Source organism: Diadema setosum, chromosome 4 (assembly GCF_964275005.1).
Source record: "Diadema setosum chromosome 4, eeDiaSeto1, whole genome shotgun sequence".
Taxonomy (NCBI): domain Eukaryota; kingdom Metazoa; phylum Echinodermata; class Echinoidea; order Diadematoida; family Diadematidae; genus Diadema; species Diadema setosum.
In genome coordinates, this window is record NC_092688.1 from 35,115,496 (window position 1) to 35,128,100 (window position 12,605).

General features: G+C 42.0%; 1 protein-coding gene across 1 annotated transcript; it reads right to left on the reverse strand.

Annotated features, from left to right (window-relative positions):
- Window positions 1-1,347: 1,347 nt before the first annotated feature.
- On the reverse strand, window positions 1,348-9,949 carry LOC140227818 (probable nuclear hormone receptor HR3). Its single transcript, XM_072308212.1, has 5 exons — window positions 9,610-9,949; window positions 8,276-8,361; window positions 5,947-6,085; window positions 4,563-5,519; window positions 1,348-1,586 (listed from the first exon to the last, which is right to left on the reverse strand). Exons 1-5 carry the CDS (start codon window positions 9,947-9,949, stop codon window positions 1,348-1,350), a joined length of 1,761 nt encoding a protein of 586 aa, XP_072164313.1.
- Window positions 9,950-12,605: the final 2,656 nt, after the last annotated feature.

Below are 12,605 nucleotides of genomic sequence, written 5' to 3' on the forward strand. Positions count from 1 at the left end.
ATATACATCGTAATGGCAATGCTACCATGGAGATGAACAATATTGTTTACGCGAATTATCGATCACATCGATTTCAATATCGTTCTGAATTTTAGCTCAGATCAGTTAATGCATCCTTAGAGGCATGCTATGATTCTGTCTGACATTTTTTGGTGTATAACGCGGGTAAATCTGAAGTGCTTGGCACAGTGAACCAACTTTCTTGTCTGAAATTCCACATGAACCACACACCTATGATGGAATCATTCACGATGCACTGAGCTTACTATTGGCAAGAGGTCCGTCTTGCATTTTGTTCGCTTTCTTCAGTCTGATGTCACACACTTTGAATCCACACATCCGAAAGGAGAAATCGCCATTTTCCTCCCATTTCCCACTAAACGTCTTCGAAATCGTCATCGTCTGAAAGCGAATGACCTCAGTCCTCTTTGGATCACGGCTTAAAAACTACCTCTGGTATATTGGGGTCATTAACCCCAAACCGCATCCGTACTTCGCGATGAACGATACAACAACTTTGTGCGCTCATTATTCACGGTCCCTTACATCCGGGAGTACGACACGAGGTATTGAACATTAAGGCATCCGAAGTAAGAAAGTCTCATGGTTCATGCTTTCAATGAAATACTCAAAAACCAAATAAAAAAAAGAAGGAAAGAACATGAACAACACAAACACGATGTTTTGGGAAGTTGCCGACACATCATGAGAGTCAGAAAACTCAATCCTCTTATCGACCCGTGCGGTGACTGTTCCTCATGATCCCCCGAGGAGTAGGCCATGGCAAATGGATGAACACTGCCATTGTATGCCTTCTGGAGAAGAGGAAATGCATTTCGGTGCATTACCTTTATACTTATACTAGAGTCACTCTCTATCATGAAAAACAACAACACACTTTTATCCTCTATCGTTGTACAATAACGGATTAATACAACTTATGACGAAAGCGAGAAACGCGCACACCCCTGTTTCTCTCAATCAAGGTGCAGGCTCCGTTTAACAGAGGTTTTACAATCATGACGTAAAAATAACTGCAGCTTCTATGGCAGGTAGTTATTAAACAAGAAACACACAAACCAAGCATCAACCTACAGCAGAGGGGACTTTTCTCTTGTTGCCATGGCAGCTGCAATTACGTAGCTTACAATAATTACAAGTCTCTTAACGACCGGCACCAATGATCGTTAGTCGTTCTTCACTGTCAGCTGCGGGGAGAACATAAGTGGGGGGGGGGGGGGGGAGGGGGTGGTAGGCCGTGGGACGACGCCACTCTTGGAGGAGAGGTCCCAGGGAGCAAAATAATGAAAAATGATGGACATGATGTAGAGCGCCCTCCACGGTCACTCACTGGAAGACCTCCTGATGCAGGTCGCTGAACATTCCCGGCATTTCCATGTTGAAGGTGGAGACCATCTTCCGGTGCATGACGTTCATCTCACGGAGCATGGGGAGGACGATGAGGATGTGCATGAACGTGTCCTCGGGGTCGACGCGGCCGGAGTTGCGTACCTCCCATCGGAGGGCGTGCAGGACTTTGGTCTGGAGTGACGACACCAGATCCCGCTGCTCGATCTCCTCGCCGTCTGGATGTGGAAATAGAAGACGGGGTGAAGAACATTACGGCGAGAGGTTTGCGTTCAGTCTGCCGCATTTCATTGCGATTGTGTGTATTTAATTGTGTGTAATTCCGTATCTGCATTACGTTTTTATGTATCGTTTTATGCTTTGTCGCCAGATAAGGTATCTTTAAAGGACAAGTCCACCTTCATATACATGTGGCTTGAGTGAATGCAGCAATATTAGGAGAACACATCAGTGAAAGTTTACGGAAAATCGGACAATCCGTTCAAAAGTTGTGAATTTTAAAAGTAACTGCGCAGTCACCGCTGGATGAGAAGACTGTATAGAGTGTACGATGTCACATGCGTAGAATGATATAAGGAAAATATGAAGAGAATATCACAAACTTTTTTTTTAAGTGCACATTTCCATCAGCTTGTCACTGGCGTATGTTAAGGCTAATATTATTCCCCTGCCTTCTGAGAGAGGCTAATCAGCGTTCTTTGATTATGCAAGAAAAGTGAAAATATGTTGAATTTTCTTTATATTCTCCATATATCGTTCTACACATGTGACATCACAAGCTGCAGTAGTCTTCTAATCCAGCTGTGACAGAGCAGAAACTTCAAAAATTCATAACTTTTGAACGGATTGTCTGATTTTCCTCAAACTCTCACTGATGTGTTCTGCTAATATTGCTGCATTCACTCAATCCACATGTCTATGAAGGTGGGACTTGCCCTTTAAGTATTAAAAAAAAATCAAGATACTTTTTTTTTCACGTACAGTATCTTGAGTTTGAAATACTTTCGATGATAACGGTGTTATAATGTAGTTTTGTCTTCTCAGTGTTGGGTCTTTATTGATAACATTATTCATTTTTTTTTTATAGCTCATGACAGAACTTTTGTTTTCGCTCAGCAAATCCTCAGGCGTTGCTTGTCATTTATGAATGTTTGATATTTGTGAAAATATGCGCTCTAGGAGCAAATTAATGTGTGAGACAAGCTGGTACAGAAATAATTATGTTAAGATGTCATTGTCGTGTCATTTCTGAACACAAGTCTATTATTTCCGGCCAAATATCAATGCTTTATTGACAAGAAGTGTGAAAAAAGCAAGAGATAGAAAGATAGATAGATAGGTATTAAAGACTTTTTTCTTGTTGTTTCATCTAGAATCGATGTCCGCACCACATAATAGTATCTTCTCGTGAGTCCCCATGGCGCGTAATTACGCAGTTATTCCACCCCGGCTTACTGTATAATCGTGCATCATATGCGTTTTCTGCGAAAATCCCCACAATCATCACAATCGCTTCAAGAGGAAGCGAAGATATTATCACCCCTCATTACATGGGGATCAGAAAGGGTCAGACACAGTGTAATATATGAAAGAAGAGTTTATATGCCTCCTGTGTATTTCTTACCTGAAGTATTCTCTATGATTCCATTCTGAGTTATGATTGGTGGGTCCCGACAGGGTATATCTTTAGAACGATAAGTAAAAGCAATGATGATGCGGAATGCGTTTCTTCTGTACATCGATATAATCCTAGTGCTATATAGCCTACCCCCATAATATCGGTGATAGGCCTACATGTTGCAGGCATGGGAAAACAGACAAAAGGTTCTGAGTGTCACTCTACGAGTGGTGGGCACGACGGGTTCGCGGACGGCAGAGCGGCATGCATGTAATAGCGGCTGGGAATCGCAAAACATTTATTTCCGATGGAGGTAGCCTTCATCGGTCGCTGTTTTATAAGGGTGTAATGATCACCCTTTGGCCTTTGAACGCGGTCCAAAACCAAAGCAACCTGAGAACACTGTGTTACTATCAGGGGCGGCGCAGCCGTACTTTTTGTGCACCGTACAAAGGAATACATAAGGTGTCATCACTTTGGGCCCCCACACTTTTTTCAACCCGGAAGTAGGGGGAGAGAATGAGCTGAGGACCTTTTTTTTTTTTTTTTTTTTTTTTTTGCTTGTTAGCTCATGAAACCCGGAAGTGGGCCCCCACACTTTTGAAAACAGTGCGCCGGCCCTGACTATGGCTAAAGCTTTAGATTCTTTATAAGAACCATGGATCCTAATCTTGCCATGCCTGCTTTATCAGCTGTACGCACAATGTATATTACACTATAGTATGTACTGTCCATCCACCCATTTTGAAAAAAAAAATAAACAAACAAACAAACAAATAAACAAACACACAATCCAGCTAAAATTGCGAAGTTTTAGTTTTCTGAGAGCGCTTTATCTTTTTTCACCCTAGTTAAAATAAATGTAGTTTGTGCCATAATCTTTGGTGTATGGCAAAGAACAAGAAGAAATCTGTCCATGATGACATGATATTTCATATCAAAATAGCAGTCTTCCTTAATAAGGGCAACTGCTACAGCATTAGCACCGCGCTTCCGAAGAGCCCCGCCATCGTTATTAATCCAGTAATTTTCAGGTATCCCGTCATTTTTACACCTGGGTGAGGAGGATATTGTGGGGACGTAACACATGGCAGATAATGTATAGGCGTAGGGAGAGATTCGAACCCCGTACCGTTTGTTAATAAACCCAGACCCTTCCATTTTTACACCCGTTATGCCACAATAATTAGTGCGTCAAGGGATGTGTTCACAGCAAGCTGTGCCTAGTTATGACGGACGAGTCGCGCAGGACTGACGGCGAAATACGCATTTCTCGTCACCTGTTTGCAATATGGGCTCTGATGCTGCGCAATACTCCCGTCTAAAAACCCGTCGTGGCTCTGCCACGCGGACGGCAGTCTTAAAATGGCATACAATGCATTCTTGCAATTAATGTATCGGGAAAGAAGGTAGATACACTCGGCACAATACCTTACTCCATGCAAACAATCTGCATACTTTGTAGGGTAACTCATGGTCCCCGTCATGCATGAAATTTTTATCTTGCTAGTATGCCTCCCCAATAGTCATGTTATACTTATGTGTTTTTTATATGTAATCTCACGCAAGTGCTTACCTGGGGACAGGATTGACATGGCACACATGAGGCTGGTTTCCCGGGCAGATAGCCCCAGTCTCTGGAGCTTCTCGCTGAGCCTGAAGAGAGGTACAATCGTCTCACTGAAGGGCACCTGCCTTAGTAAGTCCACGGGGAGCAGGATGTGAGGGTCGCCCATGACGACGAAGAAGCCGTTGGGGTCGATCAGATGAGAAGCATGGACCAGAACCATCTCGAACATGTTGTTCTTGATGAGCGCCGTGCGGTCCTCAATGGTCAGGTCGCAGAATCCTGGTAACCTCTTCGAGAAGCTGACCACTCTCCTGATGATGTCGGTCATACACCCGAGCATGGTGTCCATCAGCGTGGGCGTGAACGCGATGACGACTTCGTGGCAGCCCTGACGCACGGAGGCCATGTCGAAGGCCGGCGGGGACGGCTTGTTCGGGTCATGCTTGCACGGGAAGATAAAGCTCTCCTCGCGAGCCTTGTGGATGCTGGAGATCAGCTGCTCGATCTGCGGGTCCTCGGGGATGCTGAACCAGGCGGTGGCGGGGGACGGCAGCGGAACGGACGAAAAATCCTGCCATTGTAGTGACTGGTGCGACATGGGCGATGTGATGGGCGTGGCCGTCCTCTCCTCGTCCTCCGACTTGCAGAGTCTCTTCGCTCGCTGGTCCTCGTCGAGCGAGGTGTGCGTCGTCAGAGCGCCAGCAGCTGCGGCCGGGCTGTGCTGCGGGAAGTCGTGGCGGGATCCTCGGTCTGCAGAGTCGTTGTGCAGGGAAAACTCGCTGTAGCTGGACGAGGCTGGTGAGCAGATCTGCTTGGGCGTGGTCGAGTGGTAGGAGACATCGTCCGGACTGCACACCGGGCTGTCTAGCCCCGAGTCGGACGACGACGACTTGGTGCAAGTTTTGGGCTTGTTCATCGCAATCTGTGCTTTGAGCTGCTTCGAGCGACGGCCCAGCTTTGATGCTGTGGTACAGCCACAAAACAGATCGAAAAAAGAGAAAAGAATGAGCAACAAGCACCTCTGAGCATACTCGTAGTTTAATTGACAAACTTATTAAAATTTATCTTTCTTAATCACTTCTGCAACAGCTTCCGCTCCTGCGCATTAATATTAATATGATTCCTTTCTCTCTTTCTTTATTACATATTGTGTTTTATCATACAATCACGTGAATAATCAGTGTTTTCATTTATCAAATTTTTAATGTATGTAGTCATTCATCTGGTCTGTTCTTGTTATCTATCAATTCATTTCTTTCCCATAAATTTTGTTGTTGCGTTTGCCCTCCTCGATGGCCTACAGGAGCCAACAACTATCCATACCAGTTTCAGTGTTTACCTGTTTGTGAAATTGTCTGTTTGTGGAATTGTTTACTGCCTCACCACTCACCTTTCTTGGACATGCCGACAGCTAAACACTTCTTCCATCGGCAGTACATGCAACGGTTCCTCGTCTCCTTGTTGATGGCGCATTGCTTGGTCGGGCAGTTGTAACTCGTGTGGTTCTGGCTGGCCCGCGCGAAGAAGCTCTGTGAAACGAACACAAGAAGCCTCAAAGTATTATTGCGTTCCCTCCCCTGTGCTACACTTATTTCAACACGGCAAGAGCCTGCTCACAACTGAAAATTAGATAAGAAGTTGTTGGTTGAAAGAAAGATATTATTCAGAGGGGTGAAGGGTCAGGTGCGAGTTTCTTCACTTTGTCTCCCTCTACAAATTAAATTTGTTAAGATCGCAACTGCTGATCTGTAAATTAACAAACATGTAGAGGGAGACAAAGTGAAGAAACTCGCACCTGAAGTTGTTGGTTGTTGTTTTTTTTTTTATTCACCTAGACCATGCGTCAAAGCAGACATAAAATAAAAAAAAAAGACATAGGCATAAGACAGGAAAACGTGAGATGAATTAAACACATATACAATCTGACAAGCTTGTGCATAATAATAATGGGCGATTCAATCGAATGTACAATGTTAAAAAAGTTCACATGTTTCTTTGTTTAGAGTCCAGCTCAAAGTCAGGGAATATACATGGAGCTAAGTTGCTCCATGGTATATACATCTAAAGCTCATGAAGCTGCTTCTTCAGTTGCTATGGCAGCATCGTTCTCCTTTCTCGCTTGTCACCATCATTGATTTTTGTGTGTGGTAACACAGCTTCTGAAGAATCGCCAGACGTTGGTGGCGCCAGCGCAGAAAACCTCATGATATTATCAGCAGCTTACGTATTTATAAGCATTCAGGAAAACATCAGCAACAACGACAGCACGAGGCCAGAACCATTCTTGCACTAATGAACCGGGTTAAAGGGAAACTCGAGATCACAACCCAGCAGTCTTTTCATAACAATTCCTATCAGGAATGTAAAGTGCTAACAAACAGAGAAGTGGAAGTTCCAGTGACGTCTGACATAAATGAGGATGCATAGAATTTTTAAGTTTGGCCTGCTTACAGGAAATAATTCACATTCCCATTTGCAGATTAGAAAAATACGACAACTTGATGATATCTATGCCTCAAACCATCCACCCCTTCATTAAACTATTCGTTTCGGTCAAATGTTCAGCAGCTTCATATATTTATTATAAAATAATGAAAATTCTCGTTGGCATATACAAATTATATAAGTTTTCTGAAGCCATGACGATAACAGTTCAGTCTGATTTCAACGTGACTGTGCAAAACATGAAATCTTGTGAAATGAATAGGTCAATTTACTACCTCCTTATTTCTTCATTTTTTTGTTCATTTGTTTAATTGACAAAGTTAATGAGCGGATGTTTTACTTCGGTGTCATGCTTGACTAAACTTGCTAAACAAGCTATGAACTGGAATGAGGTGGAGACCACGTGAAAGAGACATAGAGAAGAGGGGGAGGGGTTGGGAGTGATAGGTCTGTGTTACAAGAAAAAGGAAGGAAAGAAAAACCACTGGCTGTCTAGTTGCTTAAGATATTCCGCATATTAGTTTTAATGAGCTCGTACAATGCGCCTCATAGGAAGTATCGCCCTATCGCACATCCTTACGTAATTTCGAGTTCATATTAACTTCTAATGGAAGCTCTCCCTGCCATCATGTGAGCTGTCTCGTCAATAGGGTCATTTTACTATGACCATGAAGCTATATAATGTTAACGGGACATAAAAGAAAGGCTTGTGATTTTTTTAAGGCATAATCTCTTTCAATGCTGTATTATTATCGGTTGGGTGCTGCAATAAATAGTGATGCGGCCTTTACTTGCACTGCAAATTAAGTGCAGGTATGTGCAGGTATGCCTTTCCGAGGTTTTCAAATCCCTGTCAACACGGAGTCTCAAGGCCACAGCAACAACCATAACAAACAAACAAACAAACAAACTGAGCAAACCGCTCGGTGCATCGTTTCGTCAGGAATTTTACAACTATTGTATCAGATGATGTAGCTGCAGTTCTCGCAAACGCACCAATGCCACGGAAAATCGAAATTTGCCTGTAACTATTTTACTTGTTCCCGCGACAACCACGGTTATTGAACTTTATAGCACGATTTGCGAACATCTGTGCGAAGTGGACACATCACGATTTAGGCATACACAGAAAACCCAAAACAACCCCATGAGTCTACTTGCATGTAGACCTTGGCACAGGACACTGGGTCGTGCTTACTTCATACATAAATTCCCTTACTATATCTATCATTTAGTCTTAAGGTCTAGAGACAAAGGACTTTAGTCGCCCTTACCTTACATCCCTCGCAGGAAAGGATGCCGTAATGAAATGTGTTTGATTTCTCTCCACACACCCAACACGTATCCTCGCTCTTGTTTCCTGTGTGGATAAATGACGAAACACATTCTATGATTAATCTTACAGTCATCTGCAGGTAGAAAGAAAAAGAGAAGCAGAGAAAGGAGGCATGTCTACAACAATAATTAAGAAGAAATCCACCTCAAAAATAAATAAACTTCAAAAAAAGAGAAAAAAGAATATTCCCTACAGACTGATAGAAAAATGACAAAAATCGAATAAGAAATAGGAAGATATGACATTTTGAAATTTCACATTTTTTCGGAAAATATTTCTTTACCAGTCCTTATATTCAAATGAGCAAGCTGATGATGTCATACCCTCACAATTTTTCACGTACAGTATGTTATATAATATGACTTTCGGAAAATTGTTATTTTTAGCTAACACAAGAAAAAACATGCTCCCATACCAAGAACCATAACATTTGTTCTTTTCTTATTTTGGGTGGTTTTAAGGCAAATTCTATATCAATACATCTGAAATAATTTTCCGAAAAATATGAAATTTCAAAATGTCATATATTTTTATTTCTTATTTTTTATTTGTATTGTTCTGTACTTAGGGAATATTTTCTCTTTCCTTTGAAGCAGATTTATTTTTGGGGTGGATTTCCTCTTAAAGGAGAGAGCGCAGGAGAGAGAAAATGCTCTTATGGTTTCAAACAAAGACACAATAAAAACATACGGGTGGATGACAAATGAAAGACAACATTGTCGTAGCTCTGTAACCAGGTGATATCATTTTCTTCTTGCATACCCAAATAGTTTGCTATAGTCATCTTCCTCTTCTTTTTTTTCTTCAGCATCACGATCTAACCTAATAATATATCTAGATATGGCTGGAAGTGTATTGTCGCAAAAGAGAGACAGACCCAGCTCTTATGATGAGGGATATAAGCCTATAGCAGCTTGAAGAAATTGCAATGAATTCACTATCAGCAAAAATAGTCGTTTATCCAGTGGACATTCATCTTCCTTTTTTATCATTCTTTTCTTTAAATCTTCTTGCAAAAATGGTAGATCAAAAAACAAAGAAGTAAAACAAGAACAAAACAAAGCAAAACAAACAAACAAACGAATGAACAACCAACAAAACAAAAACCGCTGGCAAGAATATTCTTTGAAACCTGCTATGAAAGCTGGAGCGAATACGTTGCATGAATCATCGACCTCAAAGACGTACCGTGGTAGAAAGGCGCGTAGATGAATACCATACATTTATTAAACGACAGAACACATTAAATGAACATTAACGAAAAATCCTCACGATATTGTAGTGTGAACTGAGTGCAGAGACCTCTGACGTCATTACCGGTTTCGGTCAAGTGCGGAGCGCTGGATGACGTCAGCACATTCCCGCCGGCGCTTGAGGTCGTCTTCCACGTGGGGCTTTCTGGAAGACTCGACGACACCGACGAGGCGGCCGCGGTGTCCTTCCCCGTCGGCGGCGGGTGCGAAGACAGTGGCGGCGACTGCTCGAACCTCATTTTCTCGGTCTTCAGGGATGGGCAACTGGAGATGGCTTCCTGTCCCTCCGACTTGACCGTGCCCGGTATTCGTTCAAATGCCTGCTGATGCGAGAGAGATGTTAGGAAAGCTGTCTCCATAGCAACGCGCGCTTCCTTTGACGTCCCAGTAGATTCGTTATTCAGCAGTGGGGTGGAATATGACATCACTTTCCATTCCACACTCAAAGTTGCCCATGCAGACTCGTAACCCACCCGGACCAATGGGGCACATGAGTTGGTAGAGTGACGTCGGGATGGTCTGTCGATTCTGTAGAGCGATTGAAAAATGAAACTGAGTGTTTATTTTTTTTTTTTATTCAACCAACAGGACAAAGCACAAGGAGGTCAAAGTATGTTATAATACATCAAATTAATTTTCACATTTTAATCTCCAACACAAACGCAGACATATCATATTGCTTCATAAAGACCACTTCTGTGTTTGATTTAATAATATTAATATACCTAATGGTTTCGTTTTGTGTGCTATGTGGTCATGGAGGCACTTTCAATCTTTCATATTGCGATAACCTTCAAAACACTCCAAGAACAATTTCTCATCTCATCACGTACGGTGTTGGGGTGCTCTTTGAGCTAAATATGTCCCGTCATAGCCAGACAGGCGTTCCATAAGCTCTGGAGATAGCTGAGACAATCATTGCGGAATAATTTCCATCGTTCACTCACGCTGCCTGCATTAGATAATGATATCCACCTATATTAAAATTTTTACATTGTCTTACTACCTTAATTTTAGTCATTTTTCTTTCACACAAAATAAGGAGCAGGTATACACACAAACCAAACACACACACGCTCACCCAAACGCACACACGCACACACGCGCATGGAACACATTAACATCACCATCAATAACAACGACAAGACGACGACGACGACGACGACGACGAAGACGAAGATGACGCCGTCGTAAATGTATCGGTGATAGTACATCGATCTCTTCCAGCTACACAAAGTAGAAATCAGCGAAGTACAGACATTGGCATAAGTTGAACATAAGGGGCGCCAGTACTTCCGTACACAAATGAATTTTCAGGACTTCTGTATTCTAACACGGCTCCGACATAACAAAGTGAAATGCTATTAGATCATCTTGTCCGCATTTTCCATCGCTTGCGTGAGAGCTAGTTTGCGAAAAGAGATATGCAAACTAAACGGGACATTAAAAAAAAAAAAATCATGGCTTCGAAAATGAGAAAACAAACTGGTCTCCCTTCATTCATTGTGTAACGTGCATTTTTAATTCACGGACTGGCTGAAAAACAGCCTCCGGCTGAGCCCGGTACCGTGACAAAATAAAATGAATGAAATGAATGAATGAAGCCAATTGGTAGATTATTTTGGGCGTGGCGCCGGCAAGGGCCGGCTTGGGAAGCGTTAAGAAGTGTCTGGCGTTTAAAAAAAACGTGTCTAATGTTACAATATAATATATGTTAAAAGCAAAACATGCAGGAAATTAATGTCGAAACCTCTCAAATCAGAGGACAGTTAGAAGGGCGAAAGGAATATGACCAAGCTCATTGATATGACTGACTAAAGAGGAGGGGGGGGGGGATCAAACTGAGCGTTAGTTTCATGGTCGTTCGTGTCGTCATGACTTCGAAGAGGTCGCCAACGCAATCAGGTCTCCGTTGCGTAACCATGCCTTATTATAAATAAGTAAGCTCTTTTCTCAGAGTGAGTATCATCGGCGCGCACAAGTTGATTTTCGATATCCGTAAGCCTTCTCCTGTCATGTCCAATCTACTAGTAACTCGTTCTGTGCCAGGTACTTAGGACAGTGTGTACAACGCTATGGGGGTTTTCTGTGGCAATCGACACTCAAAGCACACAAAGGTTTAACGAATAAAATCTACTTCTCTGATGATGGTTGCTAGACGTACTTTACTTTCCGTGTGAAAGTCACCTTGAGGATACATGTTTCAGCAACATCGGCTTTCATGTGAACTGTTTGTTGCTATATTGCATCACTATGTTTGATTTCCTTGAAATGGTGTAATGAATGAAGGAAGGATACAGAGAAAATATGAAAATGATGATGATGATGATGATGATGATGACGATAATAATAATAATAATAATAATAATAATAATAATAATAATAATAATAATAATAATAATAATAATAATAATAATAATAACAATAATAATAATAATAACAACAATAATAGAGTCTTCATGCGTCGTGTCTGTCACACAGTGACACTTCTGGCGCAAGAAGGTGAGACATATTTTTGACATTGCAATATCATTACGACAGAGCCACAACTGAAAAGAAATTAGCACCACCAGAGTTACTGGAAGAGGTCCTGAGTTCTAGGAACACATGAATGAAATGGGAGATGGATCAAGTTTAGATTTATTGATAAAATACGGCTTTCATGCGAACCACCATATAGGCCTATACTGTTCTACCAAATTTATATATTGACCCAATACAACAATGGCAACACAGTACGGAAGAAACTAGAAACCATTAAATAAAACAACAATGATAATATATGGCGAACAGCTAAGTTGCCCCTCTCTCGGTCAAAATAAAGTAGAAGAGGTAATCAAATTAATCGTCTACCGCAAAGTCTTGTCTCTTCCTCTTTTTTTTCGGGAGAGGGCGTCCTTGGCTGCAATCCAATTTGGGCGATTCGTTACAAGGTAATGAGGCAAGCCACAATCAAGCCTCATGCGAGCTAAAGTATATAGGGTTATGGTGTTATATTATCAGAAAATTAGTTCA

What these genes read in the sequence shown, in the direction of transcription:
- LOC140227818 (XM_072308212.1), bottom strand. Translation starts at nt 9,949, where the DNA reads ATGGAGACAGCTTTCCTAACATCTCTCTCGCATCAGCAGGCATTTGAA. An exon ending in TCAGTTCACACTACAATATC is followed by an intron (nt 8,362 to 9,609) that starts GTGAGGATTTTT and finishes TTATCCACACAG; the next exon opens with GAAACAAGAGCGAGGATACG. An exon ending in TTTCCTGCGAGGGATGTAAG is followed by an intron (nt 6,086 to 8,275) that starts GTAAGGGCGACT and finishes TTCGTTTCACAG; the next exon opens with AGCTTCTTCGCGCGGGCCAG.